The sequence below is a fragment of the Lissotriton vulgaris genome, chromosome 1_2 (assembly GCF_964263255.1).
Source record: "Lissotriton vulgaris chromosome 1_2, aLisVul1.2, whole genome shotgun sequence".
Lineage (NCBI taxonomy): Eukaryota > Metazoa > Chordata > Amphibia > Caudata > Salamandridae > Lissotriton > Lissotriton vulgaris.
Window position 1 is genome coordinate 159,652,619 of NC_141686.1, and position 16,485 is coordinate 159,669,103.

The following is a 16,485-nucleotide window of genomic DNA, read 5'->3' on the forward strand; positions in this document are numbered from 1 at the left end:
GATTCAGGAAGAGACTCAAGACCTGGCTTTTCGACTAAGCCCAGCAACACAGCCCCTGGATATCCTCTGGGGTGATTAGCAGCGCTATACAAATACGAATTTGATTGATTGATTGACTAGGTAGAAAAGGGGATATGAAACAAGTTCAAATTGAATCAGGAGCAGTGTTCATGCTCATTCCAACTATTCAGGATGGCACACTCTTCCAAGGTGTGGAAAGAGGGTAGTTTGCAGGTAGGCATCTTGTGCACAGTCTTGCATGCCTGTGCTCACACTGGAAAGATGCTGCTCATGTGGGACAGGATCGATGTTGGAGCTATCAGGCTGATTGTGGGGAGCACATTTATCCACACAGCGCTTGTATACCTAGACTTTCTCTGTTGTCCGCTTTACATTTAACATAACTCTCCACAGAGCATGGTAAAACATCTCATCATCACAAAAACACAGAGTTTAGGCCTGATTTCGATCTTGGCAGGACTACCTTGCCTCGCCACTGAGGCGGTTCCAAGTAATCAATCGAGCTGATATCAACAGACTACGGTTTGCCGCATCAGCGGTCTTCACAGCTGGCTGACAGTACTCCAGCAGGATTACGAGGAGACGATTTTGATGTTCCTGTTGTGCTGACAGTGCCCTGGCGGCAAAGACCTGAGGGTGTGAGGCCATGGGGTTATGGAGACAGGTAAGTACTACTCATCATAATCTCAATACACATATATGTTGTGGATGTACACCCACAGATTCAGGCGACAACGGGGTGGCTTAGCTCCGTGGCCAAGTAGTGGCACCACAAGGAGGACTGGTATGATGGGGTTCAAAATGGAAACGAAGGTGGGAACCCAAAAAAAGGCACGTTTTCATGTCTTTTTCTTCAATTCCCCCAACTCGAGGAGGTGTTCCTGCCACCATTGTCTCGATGGAAAGTCACAGCGAAATTGGCTTGGTGGTCTTCTTGGAGGGACTCCTTCCCCCAGTTGGTTTTTGCTATGATGCAGGAGTGGCGGGAGAAAGATTACGGTGGGACTCGGTGGTCTTTTGGCCAAAGGCCCAACAATATCTATATACAGCAGGCAGGAAGACAGACAAAAAAGAGGCGGCAGGACCCAATGAGCCAAAATCTAAAGAAAGCCCTTTGTCTCGGAGCCCATGGGCGAAAAGACTGTTACAGTACTCGCCAGTATTGGAGAAGTGCTTTGAACAAGAGTTAGGTTTGAAAAGGCGTGTGTCGTGCAGGAGCAATTTCTCCTTTTGAAAAAAGATGAGGATGATCTCTTTAAGGGTCCTGAAGGATTCACATGCAGCAAGCGAAAGGCAAGAAGACTTGTGCTCTTCTTGTTTGAAAGAATGGTGTGAGGCATTCCTGTAAAGAAGTCATTGGTTTGTTTTTCTGTTTTGTCAAGCACTTGATAAGTGTCACACCACCTTGCGGCAGAATGAATTAAATGTGTACATGGATTAACCCTATTTTACATTTATAAATAGTAAAGTACAAGTAGGCTTTGAAGCTTGAGTAAACAAGTACTACAACAGTGAAACGAATTCCTGCAGTCGCTGACTCTGGACATTCTACGGCTACAGATGTTAATTAATCGCTTCATTACTATGAGCTGCTGAAGGCTGTCAATAAAAACACACAGCGAAACTGCACAGTTTCAGCCCTGATTCTGCAGCATTTCCTCTAATGTTAACATTATAAAAGACCACTCACGCACTTGACTAAGGAAGAGTGAGAAGGATCAGATTGAGGAGAAATGCAGAACAGAGCTTGCTACAAAAGTTGCACTCTGTAGAGTGCAACAACAAAAAGAAAAAAAATAGTTTCCAAAATCGCAAGCAGTGGAAGGACACAGGTACTTTGCCCATGCTCCAGGGGAGTGCCACACACAAGAAGAGGAAGTGTCGACCACAACATTGACCAGTGAGATGAAAGCAATTTTAGAGTGACAATCATGCCAACTAATGGTAAATAATGGGCGGCTTCCAAGCCAACAGATAGTAAACAACATGTCTCGAAGAGACAAGGCATGCTCTGTCTATGCGAGACCTGGAAAACTTTGCACTAAATGCAGTTGTGGTGTGTATTACTTAAAAAAATACATTTTGGAAGCTAAATCTTTTTGCACAGTTTGTTACAACCTATCTTATACTGTGTGCAACACAATTTTAAAATAATGAGTTGCATATTCACAGTGCTTTCAGTTGCAGGCTGGGAACCTCGTAGCACTGTAGATACAAGTCACTATTCCCCACTACAGCAAGCTGGATTTGATTCTGTAACTGTCTGGTTAAACACACAGGCATCTGCTTTGATCGCATTAACCAAATGAACTTAAATTATGTTATAGAGTGCATTTCCCAAAGATTATATTACCTTGCATTTATTTTCCATTGAATGTGTTTTTATTATTTTATATGCATGCACCTGAAGGGGAAAGACCAACAAAAAAGTTGCTGAATATTTTGTCATTTTTAGCCTCACCTCTGACCCCACCCCTACAGGCACTAACCCCCGCCCCCACTGCACTCGGGATCACTGTTCCCATACTTTTTTTTACACACTTCAAGTGATGTAAATGATCACATCCTTCACGTTTACCTACAGTACGAACATTAAACAGATCAATATTCATATCTGGTAAGGATGGAGAAAAGGGACCATAGAATTTGCAACTTTCTCCTCTGTTTTCAAAACAGAGAACCATTTGTCTGCATAATCAGTGTGTGGATCCCAGTTTGTAGATTGTGGATACCAGGTTTTCAGCCCCCCCTACAAAAAAACTAGCTAAATCCATTTTGTTACTTTCCTGCCATGTCTATTCTCCCTTCCCTTTGTCATTTTGGTCCTGAATGACCTTTTTGCATAAATTCTCTCAACCTCTTTGTTTGCTTACTGTACCTTACTACTCTATTGTAACTGATGTAAATTGTAATGTACTGTTCCTCTGTTATAGAGCTCTGATGCCTACGAGTCTAGCCAGCGCTTTATCATTCTTTTGATGTACCCTCTAATGCAACGTTGCCCTGGTTATGCGCTCTGATACCTCCAGGTCTAGATAGCGCTATATAACCTTTGCAAATCAAATAAACTAACAACTGTTTTTTCCAAAATGCGGAGACCTGAGCAACATGGCCAATGACCGGTGGAGCTGCTTGACAGCTAATGAGGACATTGGCCCTGGTATCCCCCTTGACCATCATCTACCCAGCCGGACATTGGGCATAGTTCCTCCTCATCTCCTCGCTATTACTCCCTCCTCCCCTCCCTCCTACGAATTATTGAAACATTGTTTATGTGCACTGTACCTTACTATGCTCTTGTAACTGTTGTAACTTGTAACGCAACAATCCTAAATGTAAAGCGCTCTGATACCCTCTTGGGTCATGTTCGCGCTATATAAAACTTTATACATAAATAAAAATATAAATAGTGATGTTTTTTGAAGAAAAAAAAATGAATTGTTTTGTGATGCCAAAAACGTTTTTTCGTTTTGTTTATTTTGGTTGTTTGTTTTATTTTTTATTTTTGTTCATTGCTCAACAGGAGTCCCCCTCTCAGTTTTTAGGTCTCGTAGCGATACAGCGCGTCAGCGCTGTACTCGCCGAGATCTTTTGTCACGGACTGTGCTTCCCAGGAGACAGCCTCGGCCACGCGCATTGCCTCTTCAAGGAGGCGATTTCCGCTGGCCACGCGCTCGCGAACGCGCTCAGCTGCTGTCTCCTGGGAAGCAGCAACACCACACTCGCATGCGCAGAAACAGCGACAGACACACACACGAGCGCTCATGCACGCACGCACCCACACATACAGAGAACCCCCGCCGTCGCATACACACACACACACACACACACGTGCACCAAGCATCCCCCCCCACCCCTCCGCCATCGCACCCCCCCACCCACCCACCCCTCCACGGTCGCACACACAGACACACACACATACAGGCATCCCCCCCCCTCCCCCCCTTCCCTGCTCACCGGTCAACGGCCCTCCGGACTTGTGCAGCCTCCGACCGCGGGGCTCTCCCTCGGTGCTCCTCCAGGCACTCCGTGGGCGCGGTGCTCCTCCAGGCACTCTGTGGGCGCGGGCTTCACAAAACGGAAGTCCCGCGCCACGATAGGTTTCGTTTTGTCAGTCCCGCCCCACGATAGGTTTCATATGCAGCTCGTCTGTCTGCTGGGCCGGTGTCAGCGAGGTCGATAAATGAGTACTTATGGAATCATGCAATAATCACAGGTAATTATTTATTGCGAAATAATCATAAAGTTGGGGATCGAGTTATTATCGCCGACATGTTTTATGTTTTGAATCTAATTAAAAACAAGCCCAGCAGGACACAGGCGCCCAGCACCCTCATGGTGGGGCGGAGGCCTCATTGCATAGCATAAAAATATGGCCCTGTATGTAGGACTTTAATAATGAGTTATTGACAAATAACATCTTTCTGAGTAATTACTGTTAGCGAGAGTGGCCTAGTGCTCATTTCATGCACCGTGAGTTGATGAAAGGCTGAGTAGACTTCCTGGGGCTAAGCCTGCTGGCTTCAAAGATCCCCGTGCGGTGCAGGCGCACACAGACCTTCACAGGACGGGTTGTGTGTGTCTCCCCTCGCAGACAAACCGAGCCTCTGGTTCTTCACACGAGGGGAGGCAGCGACGCGCGCAGCACCGGGCTTTAACCGGCCATTAATGACCCAGCCGATCGATCATTCCGTATTAGTCATGAAAGTAACCGCCGTCAAATTGCTAATATATTTCATTAACATCTATGCTTTCGGTGTGGGGAGGGTGTGTGTCAGGCAGGCTGCTGTGCTGCGAGCCGGGGCAGTGCAGAGGGGAGGGAGACACAAAACAACACAACCCCGACACCGCATCCATGCGGGCCCTTCTCAGACATGGAGAGGGTACAGGGCAGACGAGAGGCCTCTGAGACTACAAGAGCCCCTCTGGAGAGGCAGCCAGAAATAGGGACGCACCCCAGGAAAGGAATACAGGGAACGCTGGGGTAAACATTCATGAATACAAGAACAGCACAGAGACATCTGAGTTACATGACTGGGGGCTGTCGAGCTTTGTTAGTGGTTACTGAGGCACACGTGTTGCCACAGTTTCACATAGGCATCTTCAATGTGTGTAGGGTGTGGCATCTGTTACACAGGGATCCTTGTGTCTCTGATGGTGGAGCATGCGGGAGAGAAATTTTTGTGTCTCTGAAGGTGCCGCCTGCTTTATGCAGGAATCTTTGTTTCTGAGAGTGTATCCAGCATTCTTTTATAGAGACATTACATAACGCGTCGAGCACTGCCCGGCTCTGGTGTACACCCTCGTGTGGCAGTGATGGCCTGCGCGCATCCCTGTGTGACTTAGGAAAGGTGGCAAGACTGGCAGTTTATCGGGTTACTGACACACAGCGCAGCGCTACACAACACCACAATTCAAAGGTAGGAAATGGGCTTCTAAGGCAGACAGTCCCTCACCCAGAGGATTGTGTTACAAACACACCCCTTACTGCAGCCCTGTTGGCACTCCTATCCTGGCTGAAGACGGCTGATAGCCAGAAACCGGTCCTGGGAAGCTTGTTTCCGGTCCAGGGAAGACATAGCTTGGCAGTTCGGGCTGGACTGTTCCCATGAGGCACATGGTCAGACTGATTTGCATATGGCCATGTCTGAACTGGGGTGGCTTGGTGATCAAAATAAAGATGGATTGAACCCAGATCTGGGGGGTGGGGGAGATGTTTTGCCATTGTGCAACATTCCGTCCATCACCTTGTTTGTTTTGTCTGTTCGCATCTCTGCATACCACCGAGCAAAACATATTAGTGCCAGCCTAGAATGCAGGTAAATACGTTTTATGGCATTCATTTTAATGAACGGTGTTTACATAGTTTCGTTGTTTTGCTGAGTCAATGACCCCACACAGGCAATCTATCTCTGTAACCTGTGGAAGTGACTGCAGGAATCTGTCCTGGTGCCAGAACAGGCGGATTACACTGTCCAGAGGCAGGGCGGAGGGACTTCACCAGAGAAAGCCTTCTGAAGCTCATTAAACACTTCTTCTGAGCCCCTTGTATGTTTCTTAAAACTTCGCTGCTTCTCAGAAAATATGCATGGCTGTGCCAAGATAGGTAAAGAGCTATGTCAATAATTGTTTGCATGCTGCCCGTCGGATATCAACTTCGATGGAAACTAGAGTGTTTCTGTACCACTGTGTCAGGAAACAAAATGACCCCAGAATAAAAGAGTTTCTATATTAGTGCAGTTCCAAGGAATAACAGGCACTCTTTCCACCTCAATGCAGGCCAAGTCTGCCAGCGAATAAGATGTGTGGGGCGGGGGCATGTGTTGGGCAAAGGTGGCGCAGATTATAGATGGTCGTGGAAGGCCCTAGGACCTCCACAATTGAGGAGCTGTGCATTTTATGCTGACTAAACACATGGTACAAGAGCATGTGGCACGTGCCCCCCCCCCCCCAGAACACAGAAGGTGATCCCACCGCTGCATCGGAGTGCGCCAAACCTTACAAGCAAATCACAGCACCTACACTGCAGCACCCAATAACAAGCATTGGTGCCAGGAAATAAGGGTTCATCAGTGCCAGCCCGGCATACTAAATAACCCCAGGCATTCGTGCTCTCCAGTATTGCAGGAACCATTCAACTTATTTATTTATTTAGAGAGTTTTTTATAGCGCCAACATAACCCTTGCGGGTATCAGAGCGCTTTACAATAGACCAGAGATAAATAGAATAAAAAATATCAAAGTCACTAACCAATAATGGATGCGGCTGCACCCCTGAGAAGGGAGGGTTCCTATGCATTCCTCTGTGCACCTGTACACTCCCTGTCTCTTTCGTGCTGTGCACATCCATGTCCCTCCCCATCCGCGCTTGCACCTCTCGGCTTCTCTTGTGTGCATCCCTCTGCCTCCCCGTGCCCTGCATTTATGCTTACCTCTGCGCTTCCATTGTTTCATGTGTGCACGTCCCTGCTTCCTTGTGTGTGCACACCTCTATCCCTTCTCTCTTTGTGCATGCTTCTGTCATAAGAACGGACATGGTACAGGTAGGCTGTTTTTTATTTATTTATTAGTTTTCACTTTTATATAGCGCAAACTTTACCCGCAGGTATCCGAGCGCTTTAAATCAGCATGCTTATAACAACCAAGACTAGCACTCTATATTACTGCCAACTTAGCTTAGCATAAGCAACAGCTAACTACTCACAAACAATGTTTATATACCAATTGCAAATGTAAAAAAATTAATGCAAAGCATTGTCATTTACAATGCCAGTAACTCAAACTTTAATGCTGCGAGACCTATTGCATTGCAAATGCTTGTTTAATTATGACAAGGTGGCAGTAGGCACCAATGGTTTGTCTGTCTGCTGCTGGAGACAAATGTAGAGCCTTTTAGATGACCAGCACAGGTAATCTGCCTCCCTGTACAGCCCCACTTCACTCCACCCTGGGGAAGATTTGCGCAGCCTGTGACTCAAAAAGAGCACAGCCCCTCCCAGTGGTCTCACTGTCAGGCTCTGGACAGGAGGAGACCCACCACATACTGTGTCTGCTCAGTTTGGCCCATTGTCCTACTGCACAAGACAATGAGCCAGGCATTATCTCTACTTGGCTATCATGAACTCTTATCTTAACTTCTAGGGCTACAGCAGCCTTTAAGGCCAGGCCAGGCGCCACCGGCCAAGCCGGTCCAGGAAAACGTGATTGTATCTACTACTAAAAAAAGGCCCACCAGCTCTCCTTTGCTTCAGGCACCTCGGGCAATGGCCGATGGACCGTCCTGCCGTATTTAAAAATGTGACCTCTGAAAACATGGACTTTCCAGTGAAATCCGTGACATTTGGTCATCCTGCACCCACCCTCCTGCAACCGATCCGGAATCGGAGACTGTGTAAGCGAGTTTAATGACTACGTCTCGCCAAGAGGATTCCAGCCCAGGTAGGCCTCCGGCGTACCTGGGCCGTATAATTAGCAGCAGAAGCCGGTGAGTTGGGAGGAGGGCTCGGAGAGCAGGTCGTTCTGCCTGAGCGCAGTCACTCCTCTGTCAAGCCAGCAAGTCCGACACCGTGACGGGAAAGATGTTGAAGTTACTCAATAATGACTGTATTAAAGTAATGCGTTTCAGATGCATCCCCTATTACTTTTCACGCATTTATCCCCATTTTGCACCCCCCGCCCCCCCCGTTCTGTTTGCTTTCAACAAAGACTGTATAGTTTTTTCAATGGACTGACACTGCATTCTGTGAACCAAGTTGTCAGGTACATGCACAAGGGCTACCTGTATAAAACTGTGTTGAAGGAGATTACTTATGAGATATGCATAGAGACAGTTTAAAAAACGTGTGGAGCAAAAGAATGAAAGTGGCAAAAAGAGAGAGAAACTGCAGATGACTCACTGTTACCTGAAGCACCCTGAAGACCACGGACTGAGTAATGTTTAAAAAACACAGCCTAATATTTTCAGAATTCAAACATTTTCAATTCTATTTCACAGCAAAATTGTTTTTAACTACTAATTATTTTGCTATTGTTAACAAACATCGGTACCACCAACAGGTATGGCGTGTTTTACGGGTATGTTTATTGTGCTATATGACTGGCTACAGACTACACATATAGAATACAGGCACACACATACTAGTCATTGACTTGTTTTACTCACGGGGCAGTCTCTTTCGAGGTGTCACACATTCAACAGTATAATGTCATCGTTCATACGCTTGAGCCATAGAAATGCCACACATAAGCGATCCAAAAATGTGTCAGCTATGCGCATCGTGTGAACTGCCTGTTCCATGCAAAAGAACATTTTAAGCCCCGTCTTTACCCTCTACGTACCCTCAACGTGCCCAGCCCCAGCGCTGGCATGAGAGCCCCGGTGTTCAGCTTCACGCAGGTGGCCATGACTGCTGCAGGTCGCGAGGCAGCTCTTCTGGAGACGAACTTCTGTCAGAAAGGTGCGCGTGAGATGCAGGTAGCGCGAGCTCCACAGGCTCTTAAGCTAGCGCGCAGCGAACCTCAAAACTCTGTCTCAGATTGGCCAGGGACTTCGAGGCTTCTGGTTGGCCAGACTGTGTACCGAGCAACTCAGAAAACTGCATGATGTGCTTTCCGGTGGAGCCAATACTCAAGGGCTTAGATTCGAGGGAATGGAATGGGGGTGGTTGAGTTGTTGTGATCCTGTAATTTTTTGGGAAGTTTGCAGAATGCAGATTGTTTCAGTTTCAGTTTCATAAGCTTTTATTCGATTACCACTTGTTTATAATCATAAAAAGTACACAATTTAAAAGCAAACAAATAAACAATAAACAAAAATTAAAAAAGAAAATTAAAAATACGTGTATGTCATGTTAACAGTGAAAGATTCATGTCCGGTTATAAGTTATGGTGTATTTTGAGAGTAGCTTTTAGAAAAGTAGCTATGGACTTCGCAACCTGTGGCGAGTCCAAACACTGCAAAAAAAGAAATGCAGGATGACACAGTCTGTGACCTGAGGATTGAAGAAGTGGGAGAATCCAGAAATTTCGTGGTGATTTGTAATATTTTCAAAAGAAGATAATATGGATTGTTGTTTGTGAAGAGAATCCATCACATGGACAGTTCATGAGTGTGCGAGACCAGTTTTGAACTTCGGGAAAAGAAACTAAACGGAAAAAGGTATTGAAACGAAATCTTGTCAGGAGATATTTCTCCTGGTTGGACAGATAATAAGTCAGATAGGGTTGCATACCTTTGACAGTTTGTATTGCACAGATTTGACTATTCGAAGTTTTTGTGATCTCCTCCTGATTGCGCAATTCTCTCAAGTGGACCAAGCACATCTTCTTTAACTGTTTTCTAGAGATGTCTTCGATGCTAGGAGGGTCGTCGAAATAAGAATTACAGCCCAGGTCGTGAAAAAAGTTCCGTACATAGACCAGCCAAGGGATCTTGTGCCAATTAGTTAGAGCTATACAGTCCGTTATCAAAGATCGTGTCAGGTGGCATTCGGGTTTGGACCATATACGTTGCCATAGTAAGATTGGTTGGGAACGAATCGTGTCTATAATGTATTCTATGCCAAGCTCATTGTGTGAAGCATAGTTCGGGGCGCTTTGCGGAATGGCCAGCAGGTATTTAATGAAACCATTCTCTGTTACCTGTAAGGGATCTATGTGGCCATACCCCCACACGCCTGCGCCATAAGAAGCCACACTATGGCATTTAGCATAGTAAATTTTCAGGAGTTCGGGTGGACCTGGTTTACCCAATTTTCTCGAGAAAGAGACCAGGGCCGATGTTGCACGCTGGAAAAGGAGGTTTCTACTGGCCGTAGCTTGTCGCCAGTTCAAAGCATCATCCACGAGGATGCCCAAATATGGATAGACAGAGGTTTTTTCCAGTCTTGTATTGTCCACCAATATTGGTTTAGGGTTTTTGACCCTGGGGCCAATGTACATGGGAAAAGTCTTTTTTATGTTAATTTTCAGGCCAAGCGAGCCCATAAAGCTACTGTATTTATTGACTTGTTTTTGGAGTTGGTTTAGTGTACGGGCCAGGATGACTGAATCATCTGCGTATAGCAGTGTTGGTATTGGACGATGATTTATCTGGGGTAGATACTGGCTCCCTTCCAGCATGGCCTGCTCTAGTCCATTGGTGTAAAGGTTGAACAGGAAGGGAGCCAGTACACAGCCCTGTCTTACTCCTTTTGTTATTGTGAAGGAGCGAAACAGCTCACCGTTGATGCCAAATCTGACCCGCCCTGTGGCATCGGAGTAGAGTTCCCGGAGGAAGGCTATTAGAGGTGGGTCCACTCCGAGGTCACTAAGTATTGTCCAAAGTTTTTCATGTTGGACGCAGTCGAATGCCGCACTAAGATCGACATATACGAGGAAGATGTTGCCTCCTTTTGCGCCAACATATTTTCCAGTCAGGAGGGCGAGGCTCAGGGCCTGTTCCACGGTCCCAAGACCCTTCTGGAAGCCATATTGCAGGTCGGTCATGATGTTATTTTCCTGGGCCCAAGATTGTAAACGGTTCAGGAGCACTCGACCTGCAATTTTACCCATGGAATCCAGAAGGGAAATTGGCCTATAACAGGCCGGGTCATTACGATCGCCCTTTTTAAAAATAGGCAGCAGGATTGATGTTGACCATGACTGTAGTAACCCAGCAGACCTTACTGCTGCCAAAACCTGGGTGATTATTGGTGACCATAGTTCTGTATTGTGGAGAAAAATGTCAATTGGAACTCCATCAGGACCAGGAGCTTTGCCTGGTTTCGACGCCTTAAGTGCTTTGGTGACTTCCATATGGTGAAAACAGATGTTTATCGGAAAAATGTTATTCTTCGATATATGGGCTTCGCTGTGGTCTGTTCCAGGTGGGTCTTGTGGAGAGTGACCAAAGATTTTAGAAAAGTGCATGACCCAATCATCTGCCGTGACTGCGACATCTAGATGCTGCCCCTTTGCACTGTCAGCCAAAAAGGGGGATCTAATAACTTGCCAGAATAGAGCACTGTCCTTACTTTGGCAGCTGTCGTGGAGTTGTGCCCAAAGATCTTTCTTGATTTCTCTTTTGTGGTCCCGTCTGGCTAAATTGTAGAGTTTCCTTAGATTGGAGATTTCCTGTGGATTCCTCGTGGGTCTATGTAGGGCTTCTTTTAAACTTGAGAGGGCCTTTCGGCAGGCTGTATCAAACCACCTCGTAGTGGAGGGCTTATTGATCCTTGGTTTGCCAGAAAATTCTTTACCAATTATTTCCAGAATATTCTGGAAACTATCGATGATTGACTGAGGAGTGGTATCTAGAGATAGACAGTCAAGTACCCAAGGTTTAGATTTTTCAAGGACCCTCTCTGTTACTTCCACCGGGTCAACCTTGGCCCATTTGACTGTGTAACCGTTCAGTTTGTTTATGGTTAGTGCATTTTGGTTTAAGTGGCTCGAAATAAAAGGATATGGCCTAACCATTTTTAGATTAATTCTTACACTGATCGGAAAATGATCGCTACAAGCATCTGTCCCGGTAGAGAAGTTGGTTACTTGTCCCTTAAGTGTTTGGGAGGACAGAATAAAGTCAATAGTGGTTAGGAAGCCTCTTCCATGGAAAGTTGGAGAGAAGTCTTTCTGTGGCTCATCTAAATCGTTTGCAAAGTCCAGATCTAAGGAAAATATGGTTTCATTTAATTTATTTCCACAGGTTGAGTGGACAAAATGGGGCAGAGGACTGACATGCTCATCTTGCAAACCGCGGTTTCCGTTTTTATAATTGGAACATAATGTGAGATTGAAATCGCCCCCCCAAATTAGGTGTACTTGGTTAGGATTAAAATCGTTTTGCAGAAATGCTAAACAAGTGGCAATTTCAGCTAAGGTTGTCACACAATCCATTGTAGTTGAATTGTTATAGTAGTTTATTAGAATATAGATACAATCTTTTGTAAAATTTATTTGCAAAATTTGGTAGGTCGGGAATTCTTTTAGCATCCTAATGGATAGAGGAGGGAGAGTGTTGGCAACATAGACCACAAGACCCCCCTTTGGTCTACCCAAGGCTCCCTGAATTGCTGGGGTATGAAAGGTTTTATAGCCCGCAAGATGGTTTGGGGTGATAGACCATGTTTCCTGAAAGCAGAGTATCTGGTGTTCCCTCACTGTTTCAAGCCATGACTCTAATGTCAGCTTGGAACGCAGTCCTGCGACATTCCAATATATTATAGAGAAATTCAAGTTGTTAGGGTCAGAAGGTAGGTGGGAGACAGAGGGTTTAGGTGGAGAGCTCTCTGTTAGGGACGTGGTAGATTTAGTGATATAACTCAAATCATTAGACTGGTGGAAACTTGTGTCGATGGTATCCTTATGGGTTTACGAGGACTTTGGTCGTCGTTTCATTCAAGGTGACGTTGCGGGTTTCTACAGTAATCCCAAACTGGGAGTTTGTATTAATGGGCAGGATTTGATTTACTTGTCCCTGGGGTTTGAGTGGGCATGACTGTGATCCAGAGTTTAGTGGAGTGGCCGCAATATGTACGTCCTCGGTCTTCGTTCTTATAGGCCTTACCGGTCAATCCACCATCTCTAGGCCGTCATACCGGTTTCTAGTAGGAAGACCCTGCCAGCCCTCCGGTGGATAGTGGGGTCTGCCTTGCCAGGACTGGTTATGCCAATCTCTGTTTCTGTTTCTATTCCCGTAGCTATAGCTATATCCCACCTGGTTCCATTGGTCTTCCTGGGGGTGCTGCCAGTTCGAAATGGGAATATATTGCTGTGTATTCAGTGGTGGATAAAAAAAAGAAAGATGTTGGGCGTCTATTCCGCCTTTTTTCCCCAGGGATGGCCATGAGCAAATGTGGTCCACGGTAGTAGAATCCCTGCAAGTTACTATGATGCAGTCACCGTGGATCGACTTGTGTTCATCGCCTATCCATATTACTCTTCGGACTGTGGAGATCCCGCCAGAATGGTATGGTTCTAATGGTCTGTTTATACTTAACCACTGCAGGACCTTGTTCTTGAGTGACCAGGCAGTTTCAACCATACCTTCGGTAAATTCAGGAACGCCTGTGAGGAAAACCGTATATGGGGTTGCCTCCGGTGGGAGGTGCACTGGGCGCCTAGATCTTGGTGCCTTTTTGGGTACCATCTGGGGTTGTGTAACCGTCGGTTTAGAAGGTGTGATGGACGGTTTGTTTGTGACTTGGTTTGTGGACGTATTTGTGTTTACAGGTTTTACTGTTTTTACAGGGCCTGTATCGGGTAAAAGCTGAGGCAAGTCTGTGGGTGTTCTACTCTTTTGTACACTTGACACTGAGTGTTGCTGTTTTACTAATGAAACAGTATGCTTTGTTTTTAATGTTTGGAGACTTTTAAGGGGTGGGTAGAGTTTCCCTTCCCTTGACTAACTGAGTGTGAGCTCTTCACACTGGGGTGGGGTCGTGATAGAATTGCTATTTGAGCTTCAAGGTTCCTTATACTAATTTGTATAGGTTTTAGATGGTGGGAAAAAAGCTCTTTGATTGTAGTTAGTATTTGCGATGTGGTTTTGCAAGTTCTACATGGGTAGTCTATTTCCTCAATGAGAATAGGAGGTGGTAAAGAGTTATTTTCAGTTGGAATAATTATACTTGGTTGTGTGGGCTGTATGGGTCGATCCCTCCCAGTTTCCCTCCCGAGTTCTATGGGGGTATCGGGGATTGCTGCGTTATCGCATGAATTGTTGTTTCCTCGTTTGGGGATGGCTCCTTCCCTCGCTCCCCGAAGCTGTTTATCTATGGTTGATTCCAATCTGTCATGTGTTTGACAGGCTTCTAGATCTGGAGTAACCTCTAAATCATCTGATAGAAGAGATACAGACTCTGATTGGGTTACTGATAAATCAACTGAGCATGGAACTGTATGGATGTCTGCAACAGTCACGGATAAGGGGAGGGTAGAAGTAATAGGGGCTTGTTGGATAGGAGATGCCGCAGTTGCTATAAGGCCCATTGACGAGTGTTTTGCTTTAATGAGGTCCAGAGAAACTCTGCGTTCCAAAAGGGAAATACTATGTTTGATTGCCTCGTTGGTCCATGAGATAAATTGATCTATGGGTCCAGTAATCTGCGCTACAGCCAGTGCGGTTTTGGTTTTGCTTCTGGTTCTTCCAGGCATGATGGATACGAACGAAATCCTATGTACAGAAACGTGTCGGGGTTGACAATAAGGAACAAGGGGGATGGCCCGGTCCGGTCTCTACCGGTCACTAACGGGCAACAACGGGCCCGCCCTTGGCCCGGGCTTTGCCCGGGCTACGACCCGCGCGCGTCCCACGATGCGCGTTATTAGACCTGCTTAAATGTAAGATGGAGGCGTGGCACTGGGAGGGGGCGCGGCTCGGCCGGGAAGAGAAAAGCAGCTGTTGGTGGTAACAGGAATGCTGGTCCTCGCAGTCCCGGGCGCCGATCCTCTCACCTCCTCTGCGGCCACGAAGATGGTCTGTTCTGCACACGGGTTTCAGAAGAAGCAGGAAGCTTGAAGGGCTACTCCTGTAGCGAAGGGCAGTGGCAGGCGATTCCAAACACCTCTAGCGAGCGGCTCCCGCGAAGCGGGTGCTGCGAGAGGTAAAGAGCAGTCAGCGGGAGGCGTGGCACTGGGAGGGGGCGCGGCTCGGCCGGGAAGAGGAACCAGCTGTTGGTGGTAACAGGAATGCTGGTCCTCGCAGTCCCGGGCGCCGCGCCTCTCACCTCCTCTGCGGCCAGGAAGATGGTCTGTTCTGCACACGGGTTTCAGAAGAAGCAGGAAGCTTGAAGGGCTACTCCTGTAGCGAAGGGCAGTGGCAGGCGATTCCAAACACCTCTAGCGAGCGGCAGATTGTATACAAAAGAACTTTCATGTATGGGAAAGATAACTTTGCAGTTTGCCTTATAAGGTCTCGCCTACGCAGTGCTTGCGCTGTCTCGTCGAGTATTCAGGATATGGGCTTTAAGCACTGCCTTTGTTCTGCCCCTGTCTTTTATTGGTTTCTTTTAGTGTCTTTAGGAATTATTTTTATTTAATTGGTTTATTTTATTAATAGTCCCTCTTTGTTCCTTATTTAGTACCTCCCTCTATTCAATTGTTACCTCCTTCGAGGACAGCCCCATTAACATGTGTCCTTACTCTGTAGCTTTCATTAAAAGTTACTGAGCACTATTTAGTTAAATAATGTGTTCTTTGTGGTTGCTGCAGCAGGCACAACATGCCGTCCGTTTTCTGCAACCCTTCCTCATTTGCACTTGCTGTAGGAAGGAAGATATGATCTACCGCTTCTGCAACTTGTGACGCTGCAGAGGAGGTAATATTATTTTACTCCAGTTTATATAAATTTTGTTCTACCATGATGGACCATGTTTACGGAACGGGGTACTTCCCATTTTGGGCATTCATTGGCCACTGATGCTACTATACATCAGGGTTTTTTCGGATTTGTCTACAAGTTTTCTGACTCTAACTTTTTTAAGACTGTTCCTGTTCCTTAATGTGCTACAGACGGCCACTAAGACTACACAGACACCTATTGAAACACAGTGTGCCTTCTAGATACTTATCTTTGGTCTCGTAGATTTTACGAGGCACATTCCTCCCTAGAGTCGCGAAGTATTATTTCTTCCTTGGACGCTTGACAGTGCGATCCTTTCCAAAGATTTACTTTACTCTTCTACATAACGGTTAGAAGAATAAGGACTCTATTTTGTGCCTTCTTCAGTCCGCGTTCTAGCCTTGAAGTTGTCTACACGATGATTCATGTGTCGGCTGTCTGCACCAACGTGACTACAACATTTCAATGATACTATAAGCTTTATTGAAATTTTCATACATGGACAATATTTCATTTGGATTGTTTAACCCCTTCGACGCTCATGACGAGCTCAGCTCGTCATGAGTTATGCCTGTCGTACGCTCATGACGAGCTGAGCTCGTCATGAACCGCAGGTTTTTTTAAAACTCAGCGCACAGCGG

General features: G+C 46.2%; 1 protein-coding gene and 1 pseudogene across 1 annotated transcript in view; one reads left to right on the forward strand and one right to left on the reverse strand.

The window, feature by feature from the left end:
- LOC147734736 (aldo-keto reductase family 1 member B1-like) overlaps window positions 1-8,999 on the reverse strand; it is a 286,968-nt gene extending 277,969 nt beyond the window's left edge. Inside the window, exon 1 of the mRNA XM_086953622.1 lies at window positions 8,860-8,999. Within this exon, the coding sequence (XP_086809748.1) occupies window positions 8,860-8,925 (66 nt within the window). The 5' untranslated portion in view covers window positions 8,926-8,999. The remainder of the gene's footprint in view (window positions 1-8,859) is intronic.
- LOC147734737 (barrier-to-autointegration factor-like protein pseudogene) lies at window positions 425-1,369 on the forward strand (annotated as a pseudogene).
- Window positions 9,000-16,485: the final 7,486 nt, after the last annotated feature.